The 23,784-nt window shown below is 54.7% G+C and overlaps 3 protein-coding genes across 4 annotated transcripts in view; 1 reads left to right on the top strand and 2 right to left on the bottom strand.

Moving 5' to 3' along the window:
• The first annotated feature begins 408 nt into the window (after positions 1–408).
• Positions 409–4,377, top strand: GGN (gametogenetin). 2 transcript variants are annotated; one of them, XM_017887515.1, is made up of 4 exons: positions 409–465; positions 835–896; positions 1,380–3,287; positions 4,176–4,377. In XM_017887515.1, exons 3-4 carry the CDS (start codon positions 1,399–1,401, stop codon positions 4,291–4,293), a joined length of 2,007 nt encoding a protein of 668 aa, XP_017743004.1. In that variant the 5' UTR covers positions 409–465; positions 835–896; positions 1,380–1,398; the 3' UTR covers positions 4,294–4,377. The 2 variants fall into 2 exon arrangements, with proteins under 2 accessions (XP_017743004.1, XP_017743003.1); XM_017887514.1 differs by lacking the exon at positions 409–465 and adding an exon at positions 586–682 and having other exon boundaries at positions 4,176–4,353.
• Positions 4,378–4,880: 503 nt separating this feature from the next.
• PSMD8 (proteasome 26S subunit, non-ATPase 8) lies at positions 4,881–14,035 on the bottom strand. Its single transcript, XM_017887518.1, has 7 exons — positions 13,615–14,035; positions 12,338–12,410; positions 12,116–12,218; positions 9,306–9,471; positions 7,687–7,787; positions 6,467–6,578; positions 4,881–5,453 (listed from the first exon to the last, which is right to left on the bottom strand). The coding sequence occupies exons 1-7, from the start codon at positions 13,972–13,974 to the stop codon at positions 5,316–5,318; spliced, it is 1,053 nt and encodes a 350-aa protein (XP_017743007.1). The 5' UTR covers positions 13,975–14,035; the 3' UTR covers positions 4,881–5,315.
• A 4,478-nt stretch (positions 14,036–18,513) lies between these two features.
• Positions 18,514–23,784, bottom strand: part of CATSPERG (catsper channel auxiliary subunit gamma) — a 44,586-nt gene continuing 39,315 nt past the window's right edge. The window contains exons 17-24 of the mRNA XM_017887346.1: positions 23,099–23,115; positions 22,178–22,354; positions 21,918–21,981; positions 21,714–21,809; positions 21,353–21,442; positions 19,387–19,479; positions 19,193–19,292; positions 18,514–18,926 (exon numbers count right to left, since the gene is read on the bottom strand). Coding sequence (XP_017742835.1) covers positions 18,660–18,926; positions 19,193–19,292; positions 19,387–19,479; positions 21,353–21,442; positions 21,714–21,809; positions 21,918–21,981; positions 22,178–22,354; positions 23,099–23,115 — 904 coding nt within the window. The 3' untranslated portion in view covers positions 18,514–18,659. The remainder of the gene's footprint in view (positions 18,927–19,192; positions 19,293–19,386; positions 19,480–21,352; positions 21,443–21,713; positions 21,810–21,917; positions 21,982–22,177; positions 22,355–23,098; positions 23,116–23,784) is intronic.

Here is a 23,784-nt window from a genome sequence, read left to right as displayed (position 1 = left end):
GAGGGGTAAGAGCGAGGCGGGCTTACTTGCCTGCTGGGTCCTAGAGCCCGGCACTAGCTCTAGAGAGCAACCCCCCAGCCCCCATTTTCTTAAGATCCAGAGGGGATCCCCCACTTTTCCACCCATCTGCGCCATTGGTCTCTAATGCTATGAGGAGGGGACAGGGGCAGGGACAGGGACTGGTCTCAAGGTTCTAAAGAGGCGGTGGTCTACGCTGTGGCTTCGAAATAGGAGGGGCTGAGTGCCTGGCAGGGTTCGATAAGGGGTGGGGCGTGAGGGGAGCCTTCACATGTGGGTGGGGTTGGAGGGCCTGGGTTTAACGAGGTTTGGATGCTGAAGGCGAGGACTAGTGCGTGCGTCACGGAAGGGGCGGGCCCACGGTGGATGGGCCTTCTTGGCGCGCCGGGGCAAGGAGAGGGTCTTGGGAAACGATGTCGCCGGGTCTTAAAAAGGCGGAGCTTAGAGGTAAATTGCCTTAGGGGCGGGGCAGATGAGAGAGGTCCAAAGGGGAGGAGCGACGCATGGGTGTTCGCGTGGGCGGGGCCTCGGGAGGGAATAAGGAGAGGGGCGGAGCATTCTAAAGGGGAGGGGCTAAGAAGAACAACCCAAAGGGGTGCAGCTTAGAACTAGAAGGCCGGGGGGCGAGGAAGAAGACCTCGGAGTATTTAAAGGGGAGACCCAGGTTCGTAAGGGGCCGGGCTCCCGCGGGCTCGCAGGAGGGCGGGGCCTCGAGCTCCAGGGGCGGGGCCTAGATCTCGGGGTCCGCCCTCGCTGTCTCGCCCACTTGCCTTCACCCGCACCCCCGTTCTTTTCGGTTATTTTCTGCTACGGCAGTTCCCTGCCCTGCCCCGGGCCCAGGGGGCCGCTGTCTGAACTCTGGTCGGCTGGAGGACTCGGTGAGTGGGCTCCTGGGGCGGAGGCGGGGCCAGGGCGGAGCTTGGGGACAGGGGTGGAGCTCGAGTGTGGATGCCAGCTAGTAGATAGACCTGGCGCGGGAAGAGTTTTAGGGGTGAGACCTGAGGATCTGCCGCTGTCTGGGAAGGGGGCGGGACCCAGGTGATCTAGAGAGAGGCGAGGAGTCAGAGAGTTAGAGGAGAGGACTGAGGGATCAGCATGACCAGCCAAGGGGACAGGCATGGAACCTTAGTACATAATGGGGCAGGTACTGAAGTGTCTGAACAGCAGCTGTGTTGGGGACATGGGAAAGAAGGCGTGAGTGTCGAGGGTCGAGGAATAGGAGTGCTACTTAAGGACTTGGGCCTGATCGGATCGTGGAGAACAGGGGCGGGGCCGGTGCGGACGCATTAGATCAAGTACAGCCAGCCTCGTAGGGTCCCCACGGCCCTGGCAGGCTGACTGGCGTAAGTTTTTCTGATCAGTCTCCCAGCTCCGTCAGAAATGGGGAACGTGCAGTCGGAGCCATCGGCGGGTGGGGGCTCCCGAAAAGAGCAGGCCTCGGACCGCGCCCCCGACTCCCGCCGGACGTCCCTGGTGGAGCCCGAGATGACCTCCCAGGCCATGCGCCTGACTCGCGGGCTGGGTGTCTGGTTCCCTGGCAGCTCCGCACCCCCGGGACTCCTGGTACCCCGGGAGCCCCAGGCCTCACCCTCGACCCTGCCCCTCACCTTAGAACGGCCCTCTCCAGTGATGCCCCCTCCTGAAGAGGCGGCCGCGGTCTCTGCACCACCCCAGGCCCCCGCGGGGACCCTGCTGCCCGGCCCGTCTAAATGGCAAAAGCCCGCGGGCACTCCAGTGCCCCGGATCCGCAGCCTGCTGGAGGCGAGCCATCGCGGCCAGGGCGACCCTCCGAGCCTCCGCCCGCTGCTGCCGCCGCCGCCCCCGCCCCGGCAACTATCCGTAAAGGACCCTGTCCCGAGGGCCCCATCCCAATTTCCGCCGTCCCTGGAGCCTTGGAAGCCGCCACCACCATTACCTTCTGAACGGCAGCCGGCGGACCGCAGAATCACTCCTGCTCTGGCCACACCTGCCTCAACCCCCACAGAAAGCCAGGCTGGGCCGGGCAACCAGGGCCAGACGGCCGGCAGGGCTAGCGGAGGGGCGCCTCCCCAGGCAGGCGAAGGCGAAATGGCCCAGCCTGCGGCTTCCGAGTCCGGCCTGAGCCTGCTGTGTAAAATCACCTTCAAGTCTGGGCCCTCTTTGGCCCCTCCGGCAGCCTCGAGTTCCTTAGCAGCCAAAGCTTCGCTCGGGGGCGGCGGAGGCGGCGGCCTCTTTGCTGCCTCGGGTGCCATCTCTTACGCCGAGGTCCTGAAGCAGGGGCCCCTGCCTCCTGGAGCCGCTCGCCCCTTGGGAGAGGTTCCTCGAGGGGCACAAGAAGCTGAGGGAGGTGATGGAGACGGCGAAGGGTGCTGTGCTCCTCCCTCAGCGCCTGCGTCCCAAGCCCAGGCCCTACCGCCGCCACCCTACACTACCTTCCCAGGCTCAAAGCCCAAATTCGACTGGGTTAGCGCTCCCGACGGTCCTGAACGCCACTTCCGCTTCAACGGGGCTGGCGGAGGCATCGGGGCGCCGCGAGGGCGTGCGGCCGCACTCTCTGGGCCTTGGGGCTCCCCTCCGCCACCACCAGGGCAGATGCACTCAGCTCCCGGGCCCCGGAGGCCCGCACCTGCCCTACTGGCGCCGCCTATGTTCATCTTCCCGGCACCCACTGGCGAGCCCATGCGCCCGGGGCCTCCAGGCCTGCAGGAGTTACCACCGCTGCCACCGCCTACGCCGCCGCCCGCGCCACCGCCCACACCGCCGCCCACACTGCAGCCACCAGCGCTCCAGTCAACGCCGCTGCCGGTGGCTCCCCCGCTCACCCCGGGCCTGGGCCACGAGGCGTCAGCCCTGGCTCTCACCCTAGCCCCTGCTCTGCCCCCAGCCTTAGCCGCCGACCAGGCCCCGGCCCCGGTCCCGGCCCAGGCCCCGGCCCCATCCCCATCCCCAGCTCCCACCATGGCTGAGCCCTCGCTGCCTGTGTCCGCGCCCGCACCCGCGGCTGCACCCATCAAGACCCGCACGCGCAGGAACAAGGGTTCCCGTGCAGCCCGGGGCGCAACCCGTGAGGATGGCTTGCCTGGAGATGGTCCTCGTGAAGGAGCTACAGCTACAGTGCCGGACAGCAGCGGTGGAGGGGGTGGTGGCAGCGGGGCCTCTCAGACTGGGGCAGCTAACACCCGCGCTGCGCGCCACTGGCCGCCCTTCCAGGTGCTTAACTCCTGTCCCTGCAAGTGTTACTGCCGCCACCAGCCACACCATCGCCGCCTGCCACGCAATGTCTCTGCCTGGTGAGAGGAGGGGAGAAGGGACCGGAGGGTGCCGAACCCCAGACTGCTGGATAGAGTCCTACTCAACCCTTTGGTTTCCTGACCCTAGAATGACCCGTGTCCTTCCTCTCCACCACATCTCAAACCTAGCTGAGCTCCACCCTTCAGGACCAAGAGGACCCTTGATCCCATGCTGACCTTTGATGGGAAAGGGGACACCCTGGCCCAGCCCTATGGCATCCAATACCTAAGTGGATTCTTGGCCCTCCTGTACTTCTCTTGGAGCCATCAGAGAGGGAGGCTGGTCCCAGCTGGCCTGACCCTATATACTGCCTTGACCCTGTCCTTGAGGGTATCAAGGAGGACCACATCCCAGGCCACTCAGGGATGGGGGTGAGATGACTGTCTTCCTGGAACCAAATGGGGGTAGATGCAGGCCTCCAACGTTACCGGCCACAGGGGCAGCCCTGGACTCCTGACCCCTCTAGCCTCTGGCAACTTCTCCTGACTCTGGGACTCAAGGCTTCTGCCACCAGAGGGCACTGATGTCCCAGTTCTTGTGCTGGGGAGGCTCCTCCTGAGTCCCTCATCCAAGGGGGACACTGCATCCTCCAGCTACCCCCTACCCACACTGAATCACCAGATCTGGCCACTGGGGTCTGATCCTGGCTCCTGGGAATGCTGAACCACTGGGAGACTGCCCTGGACCTCTTGAGGCTTAGCTATGACACTCTCCAGTCCTCAGCTCCCTTTCCTATTAGGTGGACACAGCCCTGCCCTAAAATGCCTTTGGGATATTCCAATATGACCTTCAGAAGCTTCTTTATTCATATGGGGACAGGGAGGCCCTACAAGGGCTAGGGGCCTGGTCACATTGCCGGGCTTTGCTGACTCTATCCTCCCCCCTAGGCTGAGCACACCCACCAACCACCTGGGCGAGCCACCCTGGGTTGCCACTATCAAGCTGGCCGGCTCCCTGGTGGCCGGGCTGGAGCACTACGACCTGCAGGCCACCCATTCCAACTGAGTGCAGTCGGCTCAACACTCTCCACCTTTCCCTCCATGACAATAAAATAACCAATCCAGATGCCAGCAGCCTGTCTATCACTTGCCAAGGTAGTGGGTAGGGTACAACAGGGCAGGCTCGCCATTAAAGCACATCTTGGGAACAATCGGGAGGCTGGACCAGAGCAGCAGTAACTGAGGTTCCATTCACCCAGCACTCAGACTGATGGGCCCAGGGCAGTGGGGATCTGATTCCCCTCAATCCATAAGCCCCAATTCCGAGCTGACCTGGTACCAAGCTCACAGGCTCAGCACAAACCACTTTGCAAAGGAGTGATCATTCCCATTTTACAGTTGGGAAAACTAACTCTGGAACACTTGTGAAATTTCCACATCCCACAAGGGATTCAGCCAGATTTGGACCCTGCACCTTGAACACCTTCCCAAGAATGTCAAGGCAGGAAACCCAGGCTGAGGGGTGTGCGAGGAGGTCCTCAATCACACGCCGGCTCAGGGAGGGTGGGAGCCACAAGCCCACACCAGGGCCCACACCTTTTGTTCCGCACAGGGCTCAAACTGGCAGCCTACAAACGGGTTCCATTTCACATATCATTTGAAAAATCGTTTAATTCATCACCAACATTTATTCTTTTTAATAGGACACTTCACCCGCTTTGTTGAAAAAATCTGGTACCCTGGCCCAGCATTCCTGTGTCCACAGCTGGCTAGAACAGTCCCCCTACCTGGGGCCATGCCCTCCTGCAGGCCACAGTGCTGCTGGGGCCCTACAGTGGGCGTCTGTGTTTGAGGCCCTGAGCAATGCCCACCAAACAGAGGCTTACCCAGTTGGAGGGTGTTATCTCCAACCCCTGAGCGCCCCAAAACCTCCAAGTTCTTCAGAGATAAGAACTTGTCTCTCTGCCATCCCAACTGGGGAGACAAGGGCCTGGAAGAGGGAATGTCAATCCACCTTTATTGGACGAAACCCTGCAGTGTAACTGTTTTAAATAACTCATGCCCTGCCCCACCCAGTGCCCGGTGGGCTCAGACGATCATCTCCAGCTGCCGGGCATACTCGATGACCTGTTTGGCCAGTTCTGTGGAGGGAATGGTGGTGTCTTCCGGCTTCTGCTGCTGGCTGGCAAAACTGTAGTAGTTGCTGGTGCCCAGGACCCACCCTCGCTGCAGGAAAGGAGGGATCAGAGATGGGTAGGGTGATCACAAAGGCTCCGTCCCCACCCTATGGAGCCAGCACTTGCCCACATGTCCTATACTGTCTTTTCTCACCAACCCTACTCTACCCTGACTCTTGACAAGTAACTTCACCTCTGTGCCTCAGTTTCTCTGTGTTGACACTGGGACCCTAATTACACACCTCTCTGGGTCGACTGTGAGGATTTGGTGAATCAACACCTTTAAAGCACGGAGGATAGTGTTTGGCCCGAGTGATAGTTTCAGCTGTCACCATCACTCAAATTCAATTTCACCTTCTTTTTTTTTTTTTTTCCCCCCCAGACGGAGTCTCACTCTGTCGCCAGGCTGCAGTGCAATGGTGTGATCTTGGCTCACTGCAACCTCTGCCTCCTGGGTTCAAGCAATTCTCCTGCCTCAGCCTCCCAAGTAGCTGGGATTACAGGCACCCGCCACCACATCCAGCTAATTTTTTTGTATTTTTTAGTAGAGATGGGGTTTCACCATGTTGACCAGGCTGGTCTCGAACTCCTGACCTCAGGTGATCCTCCCACCTCAGCCTCCCAGAGTGAGCCTAGGTGGGAAGATCCACCTCAGTGTGCGTGAGCCACTGCGCCCACCCAATTTCACCTTCCATAGCCTGGTCCCGGCCATCCTATTGCAACACCAAGCATTGCTCGTGCTCAAACGCCTGAGACCAAATGAAGCAAAGTCTTGCAGAAAAAGCTGCCACCTCTAAGAAATTTTGATAAAGACAGCAGCCAACATGCGTGCAGCGCCCACCTCTGCCCACCTCTAGCTGGTGCCAGCGCTAAGCTCATCCTATGTATCTAGCCCCATTCTGTGGATAGAGAAACTGAGGCTCAGAGAGCTTTGGCAGCTTGCCTAGAGTCACGCACTTAAACCTGAGCAGTCTTGTTCCAGTGTCCCTCTAAGCCACCCCACACTGTTGTTAGTGATTTCACCCCTTGGTCCCACGGCCCCTTGCCCTGTACCCCAGCCACCTTCTTGGCGTAGTCGGTCATCTTTTTGGGTGTGTTGAAGAAGAGGATCCGGGTGGCCTCAGTGAAAAGGATTTTCTCATAGGCCTTCTCGATGCACCCAGCGATCTCATCCCTGGGGGAAGATGAGAAGCTCCTCATTACTGAGCATCGACAACCACCCAGGACCTGTTCCCCCAAACCTGACACATGTCAGCTCTGACCCTGGAGTTCAGCACTGATGGCAGGAATGTGAGGGGCCCTGTTTTATTCATCAAGGCTCAGAGCGGGAGAAACTTGACCAGACTCACAAAGCAAGCAAGGGCCACAGGAGATCCCCACTGAACTCTCTGACTCCTGGGCCCACACTCTGAATCTCACTGCCAGCCACATGATTTCAGCTCTGAAACCCAGCTTGGGATTCACACGAGGGCACCTCTTCTCATAACACCCATCACCAGGGTGCTGCACCCCGCTTCATAGATCCTGAGGGGTTCCTTGTACCCATCAAGAGGCACCATGAACACCACCAAAGTAGAAAAAGAGCAAGGAATTAAGTCGCTATAGTGGGGGAGGCGGTTAGCTCTGGGGAAAAGCCAGTGACAGGGAGGGGTGCCTCCGACATCACTTAGGCCACGTGGTGGGTAGTGGTACTGGCCACCACTCCTCACTCAAATGCCTCTGGGCTCACCTTTGCCACCTAAGGCACAGAAACTCATTCTGATCTGATGCTCTGCCCTAGTGAACCAGCTCGGCCACCCCTTCAACACCCTTTTACTCCTCAAGGGATTTGTATGTCACATCCACCTGCCCGTGGGATGTCACTTGTGCACACAGCAACCCAAGGGGGGCTGGGATTTGGTCAACCCATTCTAGAGAAGGGGAAACTGAAGGGTCCACAGTTTCAGTGGCCGGTGAAGTCTCTTGACTCACTGGATGGGTGTCTAGGACGGAAGATGGGCTAAGACAGGCCACACAGTCCCTGCCTGCTGAGCCAAGCCCATGCTCAGGTTTGACACGTGGCCACACGTGTCAACAGCCAAGGGCGGTGAGATGAGAACTATTATCCACAATCCCACAACCAGGCCCAATTCACTGAAAAGGAGAGCTGAGGTGCTAGGAGGATAAGAAACACACCTAGCCTGCCTAGACAACCAGTGGCTGGAATGAGATTCAGACTCAAAGCTGTCTGGCTCAAGCCCAAGTTCTTTCCAAAATCCACAGGGCCCGGGCCCCCCACACACCTGATGGTGTCCAGCAGGATGTCAATGAAGAAGGTGTAGCTCTCGGCGGGGATGTTACCCTTGGCCAGGAACACTTTGTTGTAGCTGCCCTCCATCAGGTACTGCAGAGACCGGGAAAGGGGAAAGAGAAGAGAATGAAGAGGAGGCTGCAAAGGGCCCTACCTGTGTGGGCCTCATCATACTCCTAGTGCCCCTGTAATCCCTACCCTGCCAGAACACCCTTTGCCACATAGCCACACCCCTTCCCTGGGTACCCCCTCTTCCAGAAAGCCCTTGCTGGTTTATGCACACACACACACACGACTCTCTCTCTCTGCCCCCAACCCCCTTACTCCCTCCCTCCCTCTCCCCAAGCCTGCTCTGGGCTGGCATCTCATTATCTCATCTACTGTCCAATTATCCATCTATTCTCCAGGAGGGAGACAGGGCTGGCTCCACCTCAGGCTCATCCCTGTACACCTTTGTATGAACTGTGCTGCCTGCCCTAACTGCTCTCTCTCCCATCCTCTCCCTACTGACCAAATCCTCCCATAAAACATCAGCTCCAGGAACAACTTCCCAACCTTAGGTCCTAAGGCCTTGCCCTGGCCCTGCTCCCTTTGTTCCAAAAACACCGCCTTCTTGGCTGTCCCTCTAACACAGCAGACATGGTGCTGCCTCAAGATACTTGGATTGGCTGGTCCCTCTGCCTGGCTGTCCACAGGGTTCAGTTCCTCACTCTTTTCTTTTTTCTTTTTGAGATAGAGTCTTGCTCTGTTGCCCAGGCTGGAGTGCAGTGGCACAATCTTGGCTCACTGCAACCTCTGCCTCCTGGGTTCAAGCGATTCTCCTGTCTCAGCCTCCCAAGTAGCTGGGATTACAGGCACCAACCACCGCACCCGGCTAATTTTTATATTTTTATAGAGATGGGGTTTCACCATGTTGGCCATGCTGGTTTCGTACTCCTGACCTCAGATGATCTACCCACCTCGGCCTCCCAATGTGCTGGGATTATAGGCGTGAGCCACTGTGCATGTTCACCCTTTTCTTTAAAAAAATTGTTTTTATTTATTTATTTTCTAAATAGAGACAGAATCTCACTGTCACCCAGGCTAGAATACAGTGGTGTGATCATAGCACACTGCAGTCTTGAACTCCTGGGCTCAAGCTGTCCTCCTGCCTCAGCCTCCCAAAGTGCTGGGATTACAGGCATGAGCCAGTTCCTCACCCTTTTCAAGTCTTTCTCCAATTTCACCTTTTCAGTAAGGCCTTCTGACTCCCCGAGATACATGTTACCCCGTCCCTGCCTCTCCACCCTCCTTCCTGCCTTTTCTCCACAGTACTCAGCATCTGACAGACTGCACAGGCCACTTACTCTTCGGGCTTACTATCTGCTTCTGCACCCCAATGCCATCACCACAAGATCACGAATTTCACCTGCTTGGCTCACTGCACAGTCTGACAACCTCCCACAGTGCCTGGCACACAGGTGGGACTCAGTATTTGTTGGACAAACAAGAGGATGGGTCCATGGGTGGAAAGATGGGTGAACCCTGGCCACTCCTTCAGGAAAGCCCTCCTGAGGCCACCCCTGCACCACCCACTTTGGCCAGGTCCTCCCCCGCCCCTTGCCGTCTCACTTGCTCCAGGGACACAGGGTGCTTGATGTAGACATTGGTCTGGATGTCCTTGGCAGGCAGCCGCTCCAACTCCGTGTGGAACTCAGCCACCCGGTTCTGGGACAGCAGGAAGAGGAGGTTGAGGCCCAAGAGCTGGTGCATATAGGCTGACTCGGGGAGCTGCTCCCTGTGGACGTGGGACGGGGAAGCAGGGTAAGGAGGATTTAGAGGCCTAGCAAGCCCTCTACCCCACGCTCCAGGAATTCTCACGACTGCCCCATGCATCTCCCTGAAGAGGTATCAGGTCCCGGATTTTCATATGAGGAAACTGTGGCCCAAAGATGCATGAATAAGTCACTTACAAGTCATATTGATCCAAGTGAGTGACCTCACTTCAGTGAAATGACAACCTCAGTTTCCCAAAGTATAAACTGGGTATCACCACAGTATCCTTTTATTTATTTATTTTTGAGAAGGAGTCTCTCTCTGTTGCCCAGACTGGAGTGCAATGGTGCGTTCTTGGCTCACTGCAACCTCTGCTTGCCGGGTTCAAGCGATTCTCCTGACTCAACCTCCCAAGTAGCTGGGACTACAAGCACATGCCACCATGCCTGGCTAAGTTTTGGTATTTTTAGTAGAGACGGGGTTTCACCATGCTGGCCAGGCTGGTCTCGAACTCCTGATCTCGTGATCCACCCACCTCAGCCCCGCAAAGTGCTGGGATTACAGTGTGAGCCACCACACCCGGCCCTTTTATTTGTTCCCAATTCCAAGACAGGGTCTCGCTCTGTCACTCAGGCTCACTGCAGCCTCAACTTCCCATGCTCAAGCTATCCTCCCACCTCAGACTCCAAAGTAGCTGGGACTACAAGTGCACACCATCATGTCCAGCTAATTTTTTTGTATTTTTTGTAGAGACAGGATTTCGCCATGTTGGCCAGGCAGGTCTGGAACTCCTGGACTCAAGCGATCCTCTTGTCTCAGCCTCCCAAAGTGCTGGGGTTTCAGGCATGTGCCATCATGCCTGGCCTCACAATATCCATTTTGTAGAGATGGGTTGAATGAACAAGGGTTAAGTGAACTAAATGGTTCAACCCAGGTAAGGTGATTAGAACAATACCTGGCCCAAATAAACACAAAGTGTTAGCTATAATTACATTAAGAATTACTGGCCAGGCGCGGTGGCTCACGCCTATAATCCCAGCACTTTGGGAGGCTGAGGCGGGTGGATCACCTGAGGTCAGGAGTTCAAGACCAGCCTGGCCAAACTGGCAAAACCCTGTCTCTACTAAAAATACAAAAATTAGCTGGGCGTGGTGGCAGGCGCCTGTAATCCCAGCTACTCAGGAGGCTGAGGAAGGCTGAGGCAGGAGAATCACTTGAACGTGGGAGGTGGAGGTTGCAGTGAGCCAGGATCGCACTGTTGCACTCTAGCCTGGGTGACAGAGTGAGACTCCTATCTCAAAGTTACTGGCCGGGCATGGTGGCTCACGCCTGTAATCCTAGCACTTTGGGAGGCTGAGGCGGGCGGATTGCCTGAGGTCAGGAGTTCGAGACCAGCCTGACCAACATGGAGAAACCCCATCTCTACTAAAATACAAAAATTAGCCAGGTGTGGTGGTGCATGCCTGTAATCCCAGCTACTCGGGAGACTGAGGCAGGAGAATCACTTGAACCTGGGAGGCGGAGGTTGTGGTGAGCCGAGATCACACCATTGCACTCCAGCCTGGGCAACAAGAGTGAAACTCCATCTCAAAAAAAAAAAAAAAAGTTATTGGAGTCAGGTGCAATGACTCAACACCTGTAATTCCAACAATCTGGGAGCCTAAGGCAGGAGGATCACTTGTGGCCAGGAGTTCAAGACCAGCCTGGACAACAAAGTGAGACCCCCCCCATCTCTACAAAAAATTAAAAGAGCCAGGAGTGGTGGTGTGCACCTGTAGCCCCAGCTACTTGAGAGGCTAAGGTAGGAGCATCGCTTGAGCCCAGGAGGTGAAGGCTGTGGTGAGCCATGGCTGCACCATTGCCCTCCAGCCTGGGCAACAGAGCAAGACCCTGTCTCCAAAAATAAACAAATAAAAGAACCACCACTCCCTACTTTAACGGGGAAAGTGAGAGAGGTAAAGTCATTTGCCCAAGACCTCAAAATCAGGAAGCCGCTGGACATTTCAAAGCCAGGTTCGTCTGACGTCAAATTCCCAATCATTAATCTGTGCAGGTATCATTCAGTTTTACATTCAACACATATCCAGTGAGTCCCTGTTCTGGGCCTGGCCCTGTGGTAGGCAGTGCAAGGGACACAGCAGTAACTGAGACAGTTCCAGGCTCTGCCTTTAGAAAGCTCACAGTCCAGTAAGAGAAAGGGCTGGGACGGGCAGGCACAGGCAGAGGGGTCGGAGCTGGGACCTGACTGGAAGCCACAGGAAAGAACTTGGTCTTGTGCCTGAGGACCATGAAGAGCCATGCAGGTTCTGAGCAGGGTATAGACAGTGTCAAATTTTAGTGTTACATGAACCTGCTGGCTGCCACGGGGGTTTGAGTCAGAGGGGCAAGGCTGGGGCCAGGACAAGTGAAAGGTGATGGCAGCCCCACTGGGCAGAGGGGGTGCAGTGTGGGAATGGGTAGGGGGAGACTGACTAGAGACCTACAAGCCTGGATCACACAAGCCAAGTCTCAGGACCTCCAAGCCAACTCCTGACCCTAGTTCTGAGGACAGAACTAAGCCAGGAGGAGTTCCCAGATGAAGAAAGAGGACCCAAGTGGCCAGAGCTCCAGAGATAAAGGAGCTGCCATGCAACCACCCCCCAATTGGGGGCAGGACCCATTCTCACTTGTAATCAAAGTAGTAGCATTTGAGCTGGGCCATGTAGCGCTCGAAGGAGGGGATGTCCTTGCGCAGGATGCTCCATTGGGCCCCGATCTCCAGTATGTCACCTGTGGGTGACAGAGTGAGCTCTCAGGAGGTGACTGTGGTATCTTCCCCAACCACCACTGCTACCATTCCTGCCATAACCCCCTGATCATCACCCCCCACTAACCCCAGTGACACTCACGGGCCAGAATGAGCTGCTGTTTGGTCAGCTTGGTCCCTGTGGTTGGCAAGAAGTTGAGCTCCAGAAGAACTAGCTGATGGGGAGGGGAGGGAGGGAAGAAAGAAAAGATGGGAATTCAAACACAGATGACTTACCTGCTCTACGCTTTGTTCCTCCCACCTGGAAAATGGGGCTAACCATCATCCTGACTCATGAAGAGTCCTTTTTCATAAAGCACTCAGAACAGGGCCTGAGCACACAACACATGTCCATTTAAGATTACATCACATTACAATTATTAATAGCCCCACTGGGGAAACAAGGAGGGACACTCAGTGCCTGACCCAGTGGAATCACACGGCCGGCCGGGGGGACACCAGCACATTCCATTCGTGGCTGATCTTCCCTACCATCTATTGGGGAAGGGGTAGATGGGCTATCCCCAAAATCTGTATCTGGGAGGGGGAGGTCCAAATCTCCCCACACAGTTCAGCCCATACATCTTTCCTTAGCAGACTCAGCAGCTTGTTCCAAGCCACTGGATTTATACTCCCAACACATACTTGGTCTCAAGAACTCTGAGCCCCGTATTCTTGTTCTCTACTTGTAAGAATATTTTTTCTAGGTTCAGTCCTGCCTTCACAACTAGGCTGCCCCCTCTCCCCACAGATGCGAGCCTAAGCCCCAGATCTCTCAGATCCTAACCCAGCCTGGTCTTAACCACACACCCTCTACACAGTCCACCTTTTCAGCCTCATTCTTTTATCATTCTGGGCAGTCCTCATTTCCCACTTGGTCTTGCCTGGACTCCACCACCAGGAAAAGAAAGAACCCCAGTCCTGCCACTCTGACCAGTTAAGCCTCCAAGCACCAAAACTCTAATCCCTCACTCATTCTGCCATCCCAAGTCTTTCCATCATTCCCCCACCACGCCCGCGTAGGTCCATTCCAGTCATCTCTCACTTTAAAAAAAAAAAAAATTGTAGAGACAAGAGTCTCGCTTTGTTGCTCAAGCTGATCTTGAACTCCTGGGCTTAAGTGATGCTCCCCCGCCTCGGCCTCCCAAAGTGCTGCGATTACAGGCGTGAACCACCGCGCCTTGTCCTCTCTCGCTTCTTGACCCCCTCCGGGCCGCCACTTTCGCTGCTCCAAATCTTTCGCCCCGTCGGATCCCCCCGCCCGCCTCAGTCTTGCTGGCAACGAGGTGTATTCCGCGGCCCGGGACTTGGTTGGGTCCAGACACCTCGTAGCGCCCCCCACGCCCGCAACACTCGGTTTCCTGGGCCTGCCAACCTTACCTTCAGCCGGCCCAGCTCTTCCCCGCACTTGCTAAGATTGGGGCTTTTACGGTTCCACTCGCCCTTGAGTTGCTCGTACATGCCGGTCGCGGCCTGCAGGACAGCGCCCGAGGTCGCCGCGGGCCCCGAGCTGGAGAAGCCTGCCGCCCCGTTCACCGCCGCGGCCGCCATCTTGCGTGATGCGGCAAGCCGACCGCCCGATTTACGGCAACGCCGCCTACAGACGCTCGCCCGGCGGAAGTGGGGCCGAGAGGTGGAGCCCAAGGCCCGGGGCGGGGCTACAACCTGCCTCCGCCCGCCACGGGTAGGCCGCCGTCGCTCTCGAGGTGGCGCCCTCGGAGCCCTGCCCTTAATGAACATGTCAGTTGGAGCTCCGCCTCTGTCGTCACTCAAGATGGTGACCGGAAGTCGGCTTTTGCCCTAACTGAAAATGACTGCTGTCTCAACGCCGCCCCCCTCCCCACCGACCTCACGGTTCCAGTAATGAACATGGCTGCCCTAGCTTCAGTCTGAGTGTTCGGGACGCTACGTAGCTGTCCTGAAGGTTCCGCCTTCGGGGCAGCGTCTCCAGCCAAAAGGTGGCGATGTCGTGCCATTTGGAGAGCTGTGTTATACTCATAGTCAGAGGCTGGGTAACCTTCCAACGGACTAACAGCTAGGATGTGTACCTGGGGCTCCCTCTCCAGTCTCTTTTTCAATGCATCCTTCCACAACTTTTTCCCAAGCTTATATGAACGAACTAGTTACAAAACTCATCCAGCTCTATGGCTTTAAATATCATATGTAAATGAAGGATTCACAATTTTGTTTTTTTTGTTTTTGAGACGGAATTTAGCTGTTGCTGCCCAGGCTGGAGTGCAATGGAGCGATCTCGGCTCACTGCATCCTCCGCCTCCTGGGTTCAAGTGATTCTCCTGCCCCAGCCTCCCAAGTAGCTGGGATTACAGGCACGTGCCACCACATACAGTTAATTTTCGTGTTTTTAGTAGAGACCGGGTTTCACCATATTGGTCAGGCTGGTCTCCAACTCCTGAACTCAGGTAATTCCCCGGGCCCCGGCCTCCCAAAGTGCTGGGATTACAGGCATGAGCCACCTTGCCTGGCCAGTATTCACAGCTTCTTATACCAACGTCTCCTTCCTCCATTGGTTGATATTACACCTGAACAGTCAACATCGCTTTCTCTCTCTCTCTCTCTTTTTTTTTTTTTTTTTTTTTTTGAGGTGGAGTCTCGCTCTGTTGCCCGGCCGGGCTGGAGTGCAGTGGCCGGATCTCAGCTCACTGCAAGCTCCGCCTTCCGGGTTCACGCCATTCTCCTGCCTCAGCCTCCCGAGTAGCTGGGACTACAGGCGGCCGCCACCTCGCCCGGCTAGTTTTTTGTATTTTTTAGTAGAGACAGGGTTTCACCGTATTAGCCAGGATGGTCTCGATCTCCTGACCTCGTGATCCGCCCGTCTCGGCCTCCCAAAGTGCTGGGATTACAGGCTTGAGTCACAGCGCCCGGCCTTTCTCTCTTTTTAAAAAAATTTTATTTTAAATTTTTTGTAGAGCCTTATATTGCCCAGGTTGGTCTCGAACTCCTGAGCTCAAGCGATCTTCCTGTGTCGACCTCTCAAAGTGTTGGGATTCACAGGTGTGAGACACTGCGCCTGGACAGCACGTTTTTCTCAAACCCGGCTCTCACTCTCTGTCTCCACTGTTTAGAATGTCATCTCTGTGGAGGCAGGACGATTTCCTTCACTGAATTCCCAGTATCTCAGTGCTTGGCAAATATTAGTAGACAGTCAATAAATATTTGTTGGCCAGGCACTGTGACTCACGCCTGTAATCCCAGCCCTTTGGGAGGCCGAGGCAGGTAGATCACTTGAGGTCAGGAGTTCGAGACCAACCTGGCCAACATAACGAAACCCCATCTCTACTGAAAATACAAAAAAAAAAAAAATTAGCTGGGCGTGGTGGCACGCACCTGTAATCCCAGATACGCAGAACCCCGAGGCAGGAGAATCGCTTGAACCCAGGAGACCAGCTTGCAGTGTGCTGAGATCGTGCTGGTGCACCCCAGCCTGGGTGACAAAGTGGGACTCCTTCTCAGAGAAATAAATAAATAAATGTAAAAATACCAAAAATTATCCGGGCATTGCCGGGCGTGGTGGCTCAAGCCTGTAATCCCAGCACTTTGGGAGGCCGAGACGGGCCCTGGGGAAACCCCGTCTCTACTAAAAAAAAAAAACAGAATACAAAATAGCCGGGCAGTGGTGGTGGTTCCCCCTGCGTCCCGGCTACTCGCGGAGGCCTGAGCCAGGAGAATCGGTCGTAAACCCGGGACGGTGAGAAGATTGCGGTGAGCTGAGATCCGGCCCACTGCACTCCAGCCTGATACCGAGTAACTCAAAGAAAAAAGAGAAAAAATTATCGGTGGATGGTGGTGGTCTGTAATCCCGCTCCTTGGGAGGCTGGGCAGGGAAGCATGCGGGAGAGCAAAGTTGCGTGAACAAGTCGCCATTGCACTCTGGCCTGGGTGACAGGCTAAGAACAAAAAAGAAAAAAAAAGCAATATTTGTTTGAATTAGTGACAATAAATGTGAAGATGTGTGGCGTTAAAAATGTTTTAACAAAATGATGGCGGGGTGGTGGCTCACGCCCTATAAATCCTCAGCATTTGGGAGGCTGATGGGTGGTCACTGAGGTCAGGTGTTTGGGGACCAGCTTGGCACATGGTGAAACTCTATCTTATAAATACGAAAATTTCTATCCAGCATGGTGGTGAGGATGCCTGTAATCCCAGTTACTCATGGGAGCTGAGACAGTGAGAATCACTTGATATTGGGACGCAGAGTTGCGTGAGCCAGGATTGCCCTGCATCCAGGCCTAGGCACAGAGCAAAACTCGTCTCAAAAAAAAAAAAAAAACCGATGAGGCCGGGCGGCGGTGGCTCACGTCACGCCTGTAATCCCAGCACTTTGGGAGGCCGAGGCGGGCGGATCACAAGGTCAGGAGATCGAGACCATGGTGAAACCCCGTCTCTACTAAAATACAAAAAATTAGCCGGGCGCGGTGGCGGGCGCCTGTAGTCCCAGCTACTCGGGAGGCTGAAGCAGGAGAATGGCGGGAACCCAGGAGGTGGAGCTTGCAGTGAGCCGAGATCGCGCCCCTGCCCTCCAGCCAGGGTGACAGAGCGAGACTCCGTCTCAAAAAAAAAAAAAAAAAAAAAAACCACGATCATACGGCTGGGCCAAGTGGCTCACGCCTATAATCCCAGTACTTCAGGAGGTTGAGGTGGGTGGATCACGAGGTCAGGAGATTGAGACCAGCCTGGCTAACACAGTGAAACCCTGTCTCTACTAAAAATACGAAAAATTAGCTGGACATGGTGGCATGCGTCTGTAGTCCCAGCCACTCGGGAGGCTGAGGCAGGAGAATCCCTTGAACCCAGGAGGTGGAGGTTGCAGTGAGCCGAGATAGCACCACTGCACTCCAGCCTGGGTGACAGAGCAAGACTCCATTTCAAAAATAAATAAATAGTTTCAAGCATGAGGGGAAATCCAGTCTCTGTCACTTTATCTTGGCTGGAAATGCAGATGGTGATATTCAAATCACATGTTGACTTGGCTGATACAGGATTATGATGTGTTCATCTGGACCATGAGGTGACTCAATAGAATCTTGGTGGTGGAAACAACCTTAGCCAACAGACCTTACACACGTGAGTGTTGCCAATTCTTGTTATTGTCAAGTTTCATCAGGTTTTTGTGCTACCAACCATGCCTAGTCGATGCCAACCCCAATTTATTCCTCCACCCCAACACTCTGAGTGAGCACCAACAAGGCATAGTCTCATACCTTTCCTCATTCGCTCCTTCATTCATTCATCCAGTAATGCTGACCAAACGCCTGCCATGCAACAGGGTATTTTTTTACTCATTTATTTCCTCCTGCCTTCATGCCTCCATCTGTCAATTCATTGTTCACTATGAAGGGGTGGCCTGCCCCTCCACACCTGTGGGTGCTTCTCGTTAGGTGGAACGATCTTTTCCCCACACACTATGCATCCATCCAGATTATGGACTGTATAACTAGCCTCAGATGGTGAGAGGAGTTGTCCTGAGGTCAGAGACTGCACTCAGAGGAGGACAGAGAAGAAAAAACTACAGAGAAATGAAGGCTGAATCCTGTGGACCTTGGGGACTTCTGGATCAAACTGTACCTGAAGCCTGTAAATTACCATTTTCATGTAGACCATTTGAGGGAAATACTTGCTACTTGCAACTAAAATAAGAATCCTGACATCTCCAGGGTCCCCTCCTTAAGACATTAGATAGGTGTTGACATTCAAAATACTTAACACTAAATAATCAGAGCAGATAGTCGGCTATAGCAATGGGCCTGGATTGTGGAGGATCCTGCTGGACCACAGGGAGGTCTGGGGCACCCTGGGGAGGGGCTCAGCCAACAGGCACACAGAGAAGCCACTATTTAACAGGTGGCCTAGAAGGTTTTTGATTTTTTTTTATTGTTTTGTTTTGTTTTGTTGAGTCGGGAGTCTCAGTCTGTTGCCCAGGCTGGAATGCAGTGGCGCAGTCTTGGGTCACTACAACTTCTGCCTCCCAGGTTCAAGGGATTATCCCGTCTCAGCCTCCCAAGTAGCTGGAATTACAGTCATGCGCCACCACGCCCAGCTAATTTTTTGTATTTTTAGTAGAGACAGGGTTGCAGGTTTTCACCACGTTGGCCAGGCTGGTCTCAAACTCCTGACCTCAAGTGATCTGCCTGCTTCCGCCTCCCAAAGTGCTGGGATTACAGGCATAAGCCACAGTGCCCAGCCAGGTTTATGATATTTTAATGTGCAGCTATGCTGGTACAAACCTTCTGAACTCGAGCTCTGAAGAGGGCCCACAGCTGGTCCTGAAAAAAAGGCTTTATTTGAGTCTGAACGAGAAGTAAACATCAAGCAAAACAGAGGTCTGAGCTGGGTGACAGGCTGCATCTTCAAGATGGGCCTCGTAGGGGAGGTGTGACAGTGACTGGGGGCTGGGGCACACGGCAGACTCAGGTCATCAACTGTCTCTCCACGGCTTCCTTGGGTTCAGCCCTGTCCTCTGTCATCCTGGAGCTGAACACGGAGCCCATCCTGGAACGTCTCAGAGACTGCATGCTGGAGATTCCGGAAATGGAGGCATAGGTGTAGTAGGATTCTGAGGCAATGATATCATTTATCTTCCACCGGATCATCGTGCAGCCCTTCGCCACGAGGGGCCACAGGAGGCAGAAGGCAATGTAGAAGGTCACCAGGCCCACAAACACGCTGACTGACACCTGCAGGGAGCAAAGAATAAATAAGGAGTTGGCACATGATAAGGTACATAGTCCACAATCTGGATCCACAGTTACAGGGAGATTGACAGATGGAGGCGTGATGGCAGGAGGAGATGAATGGGTAGACAGCCTGCGGCATGGCAGGCGTTCAGTCGGCATGACCAGATGAGTGAATGAAGGAATGAATTAGCGAAGCACAACAAGCATAGGTGTGGAGGCGTGGGCCCTTGCCCACCCAGCAGGGCAGCTCCTGGACAGCCACTCACCATGAGGATGAAAAGGGCCCGCTTGGGACTGAGTGGCAGCCCGTGGATGTGCAGCAGGAAGGTGAGCTGGTAGTTGCAGTAGGTGCTCGTGTCCACTCCTCTGCGGGGGTTGGGAGGGGACCCAGGATTAGAGGAGAAGCCAGGCATTCCATGAGCAGCCCCTGACCCGCACCTGGGCCACTTGCCTGGCTCACCTATTGCTCACCAACACCTTGAAGAAGAATTCAGGGGCGAAGATGCCTTGGGGAACATTGTCATAGCATGGGGCGTTCTCCAGACAGAGCCACCTGCGAGCCAAAGATCAGGCAGTGGTGCTACCAACCATGCCTAGTCTGTGCCAACTCCCAATTTCTTCCTCCACCCCAACACTCTCGGTGAGGACCAAATGGGTGTAATCTCATGCCTTCCCTCATTCATTCCTTCATTCACTCATTCAATCATGCTGACTGAACACCTACTGTGCCACAGGCCGTCTACTCATTCATTTCCTCCCGCCTTCACGCCTCCACCTGTCAATTCCTCTGTCACTGCGCATCCATCCAGATTACAGGCTGTGTACCTATCATGTGCCAACTCCTTATTCATTATTTGCTCCCTTCATTCCTTTATCCCATAAATACAGCTTGAGCACTTACTAGGTACAAAGTCACATCTTTCATTTATTTCCTTCTTTATTCATTATCCAATAAATGCAGGTTAGGCCGGGCGCGGTGGTTCACACCTATGATCCCAGCACTTTGGGAGGCCGAGGCAGGTGGATCACTTGAGGTCAGGAGTTCAAGACCAGCCTGACCAACATGGTGAAATCCCATCTCTACTAAAAAATACAAAAACTAGCCAGGTGTGGTGGCGTGCGCCTGTAATCCCAGCTACACGGGAGGCTGAGGTGGGAGAATCACTTGAACCCAAGAGGCGGAGCTTGCAGTGAGCTGAGATCCGGCCACTGTACTCCAGCCTGGGCGACAGAGCGAGACTCCGCCTCAAAAAATAAAAAATAAAAAAATAAAAAATAAATAAAAAATAAAAAAATAGAGCAGGTTAAATTCTGACTAGGCGCAAGTTGTTCATTCATTCACTGCCTTCATTTGCTCATGGCTTCAGTTTTTTCTTTTCATTGAATGAAACTTATTGAGCCCCTATATATGAATTTGTTTCTCCATTGTTTTATTCATTCATTAATACCCCCATTCAAATATCAATAAATGCCTGCCACGAATTGATTTATTCATTTGTTCATTATTTCATTATTTCATTCAATAAATGCTATGTTAACCAGCCTGGCCAATATGGTGAAACCCCATCTCTACTAGAAAAAAAAATTCAAAAATTAACCGGGCATGGTGGCGTGCGCCTGTAATCCCAGTGCTTTGGGAGGGTGAAGCGTGAGGATCACCTGAGGTCAACAGTTCAAGACCAACCTAACCAACATGGTGAAACTCCATCCCTACTAAAAATACAAAAATTAGCCAGGCGTGGTGGCGGGTGCCTGTAATCCCAGCTACTTGGGAGGCTAAGGCAGGAGAACTGCTTGAACTTGGGAGGCAGAGGTTGCAGTGAGGTGAGATTGTGCCACTGCACTCCAGCCTGGTGGACTACAGAGGGAGCCTGTCTGAAAACATAAACAAACAGGAGGCTGAGACAGGAGAATCGCTTGAACCTGGAAGGTGGAGATTGCAGTGAACGGAGATCGTGCCACTGCATTCCAGACTGGGCAACAAAGAGCGAAACTCCATCTCAAAAATAAAAATAAAAATAAATTTATGAGTCTATTCAGGACCCAGTTCTGGAGGAGAGACAGACCCCACACCAGACAGTGACTGCCCAGGGCTGTCCACTCTAGGATGGGGACGCACAGGTAGGGGACTCAGGGGCGGGATGGGAGAGCCCCGGGAGGCCATGGGAGCCACAAAGGGACAATTGTCCCATCCTGAAACAGAAAAGTCCTCCTGGCTGAAGGGGCATCTGCCTAAGGCCTGAAGAGAGGAGGGAGCAGCATTGCAGGCAGAGACTTTGGCTTGTGCAAAGTTCAGCCCCATTAGAGTAACACAAAGGCAGTCAGTGTGACTTGGGGATCAAGAGGCCTCCTAGGGGCAGAAAGGATGGGTGGGCCTGATGGACTACCCACAGATGGGGGCCAAGAGGGCCAGGCTGCACACTCACTCGATGCCCGGGCTCTCATGGGACATGACGTGGAAGGCTGAGTCTTTGGTGGTCCTTTTGGTCCTCGTGGTCCAGATAAGGCTGTTGGTCCTGTGCAGGACGAGGTCATCTCAGCCAGGGGTTGGGGGGGTGTGGGGGCAGGTATGGCCTCAGTGGTCAGTGCGGAGGGAGGCCAGAGGTGGGTGCAGGGGGCGTGGTGTTAGGGGCCCTGCAGGAGTTTGCCTGTGGGATCCTAAGAGCCCCACTGTGGGCGGGGCCTGAGATGCGGAGGCGGGGGCTTGGGAGGTGGGCTTGGCTTGGAAGTGAGAAAGGCCTCCAGGGGAAGCAAGGCCTATTACGCGTGGGGCCCCACGGGGATTACTTGTCCAGGGGGCTGTTGAAGCGGTAGATTTCGTCCTTGTTGTAGTCCTTGAGTGTGTCCAGTGTGGGCCCGCCACCCACCACCAGCAGCACGTAGCTACCAGGGACAGAAGTGCACACGGACTGGTCTCTGGGTCTCGAGTCCTAAACCCATCCCCTTCCATTCCCTCCAACTGCCCTAGCTACAAGTTGGCCACGCCTTTACCTGCCCTGGAAACTGCCGGAGTCTCCTGTCACCAAATCTTGAATCAAGAAGAAGGGGTAGAAAACTATGGGGTTGGAGGAGGTTGAGACAGGAAGAAGAAATTAGCTTGGCCTGAGAAGCTGAGGACCGAGAAGGGGGAAAGTGAGATGCCGGGGGAAAGAGGGTGGGTAGCCTGTGGGCAGAGGAGTGGGGAGGGAGAGCGCAAAGTGGTGGGGGCAAGAGGACAGTGAACGATGCAGGAGAAGGGACTGGACACACACTGTCCCGGAAGAGAAAGCAGGGCATCTCGGGGTCCACTTGAACGCAGTCAAAGTAGTGTTTGTTCTTCAGGCGGCTGTATTCCAGAGTGTAGGTGATGTCGAACGCCAGGCGCTTGCCTGGAGGGCAGCCAATGAACACTGGCACCATCAGGTTGCCCTCGGTGGGAGGAAAAAAGGCTCATGGGAGTGGCCAGGGTCTCCTCAGGCCCCTGGAGAGGTGAGGGGCAGGAAGGACAGTCCCCCTCCCACAGACACCACCACCAACTGCCTGGCTCTCCCTCACCGCCAAGGGCAATATGGTCATTAATATCATTAAAACGGCTTGGCGCAGTGGCTCATGCCTGTAATCCCAGCACCTTGGGAGGCCAAGGCAGGCCGATCACTTGAGTCCGGAGTTCGAGACTAGCCTGGCCAGCACAGCAAAACCCTTTCTCTACTAAAAATACAAAAAATTAGCTGGGTGTGGTGGTACATGCCTGTAATCCCAGCTACTCGGGAAGCAGAGGCAGGAGAACAGCTTGAACCAGGGAGACAGAGGCCAAGATTGCGCCACTGCACTCCAGCTGACAGAGCAGGACTCTGTCTCGAAAAAAAAAAAAAGACGCACAGTCTGCTCATTCTCTCCCCTAAACCTCCAACTCCTTTGCCCCGACCCTGTTTTGTCCAACCTTGTCTCCTCCAGAGTCTCCCTGCTTCCAGTTCCCTCACTGATGTTCCCCTACCCCATGCAGCCAGATGGGCCCTGAGGACCCTCGAGTCCCTCCTCTGCTTGGAGCCCTCCCGAAGAGCTAGCTCACGTACCATGGCCCATGAGGCCCCACTTACTCTGCCCCCTCACTGCTCTGAGTTCATCCTGCCACATTCCCCCTTGCCCACCCTGTGATGCGGTCACACTTCCTCCTTGTTTATTCAGTCTAGCACATGAAATCTCATGTACTCTAAGGAGGTGGGGGCTGTTACAACCCCTTTTGACTGCCCAAGGTCATTCTAAGCCAGCAGAGAGGAACACCAGGATCTGTGTGCCCCGGAGTGGGTAGGGAAGTGGGTGAGAACAAGAACTCTGGGGCAGGGCCCTCCTCTACCACTTATTAGCTCCCTGGGTTACTCTGCACCTCTCTGAGCCTCAGTGTCTGCCCCGGACAAAGGCGATATCACATATATAAGCAAGTGAAGAACCAAGAACCCAAAGAACTGAATGAGGAATGTGTGAGTGGGCAGAAGAAGAGAGAGATGTGAAGGCAGGGCCAGGCCAGCCCTTGTGCCACCTTTGTGCCAATTGCAAAAAGTGGCCCTATGGCCGGGCGCGGTGGCTCAAGCCTGTAATCCCAGCACTTTGGGAGGCCGAGACGGGTGGATCACGAGGTCAGGAGATCCAGACCATCCTGGCTAATACTGTGAAACCCCGTCTCTACTAAAAATACAAAAACCAGCCGGGCGAGGTGGCGGGCGCCTGTAGTCCCAGCTACTCGGGAGGCTGAGGCAGGAGAATGGCGTAAACCCGGGAGGCAGAGCTTGCAGTGAGGTGAGATCCGGCCACTGCACTCCAGCCTGGGCGACAGAGCGAGACTCCATCTCAAAAAAAAAAAAAGAAAAAGAAAAAGAAAAAA

This window comes from Rhinopithecus bieti, unplaced genomic scaffold (assembly GCF_001698545.2).
Source record: "Rhinopithecus bieti isolate Rb0 unplaced genomic scaffold, ASM169854v2 scaffold_15776, whole genome shotgun sequence".
NCBI classification, from domain to species: Eukaryota; Metazoa; Chordata; class Mammalia; order Primates; family Cercopithecidae; genus Rhinopithecus; species Rhinopithecus bieti.
This window is presented reverse-complemented; position numbering and strand designations above follow the sequence as displayed.

Coding starts and splice junctions, on each gene's coding strand:
- PSMD8 (XM_017887518.1), bottom strand. CDS start 13,974: ATGTTCATTAAGGGCAGGGCTCCGAGGGCGCCACCTCGAGAGCGACGG. Junction 12,219..12,337: donor ACAGCAGCTCATTCTGGCCC/GTGAGTGTCACT, acceptor TGTCACCCACAG/GTGACATACTGGAGATCGGG. Junction 5,454..6,466: donor TGACCGACTACGCCAAGAAG/GTGGCTGGGGTA, acceptor CCTTTCCTGCAG/CGAGGGTGGGTCCTGGGCAC.
- GGN (XM_017887515.1), top strand. CDS start 1,399: ATGGGGAACGTGCAGTCGGAGCCATCGGCGGGTGGGGGCTCCCGAAAA. Junction 3,288..4,175: donor CCACGCAATGTCTCTGCCTG/GTGAGAGGAGGG, acceptor CCTCCCCCCTAG/GCTGAGCACACCCACCAACC.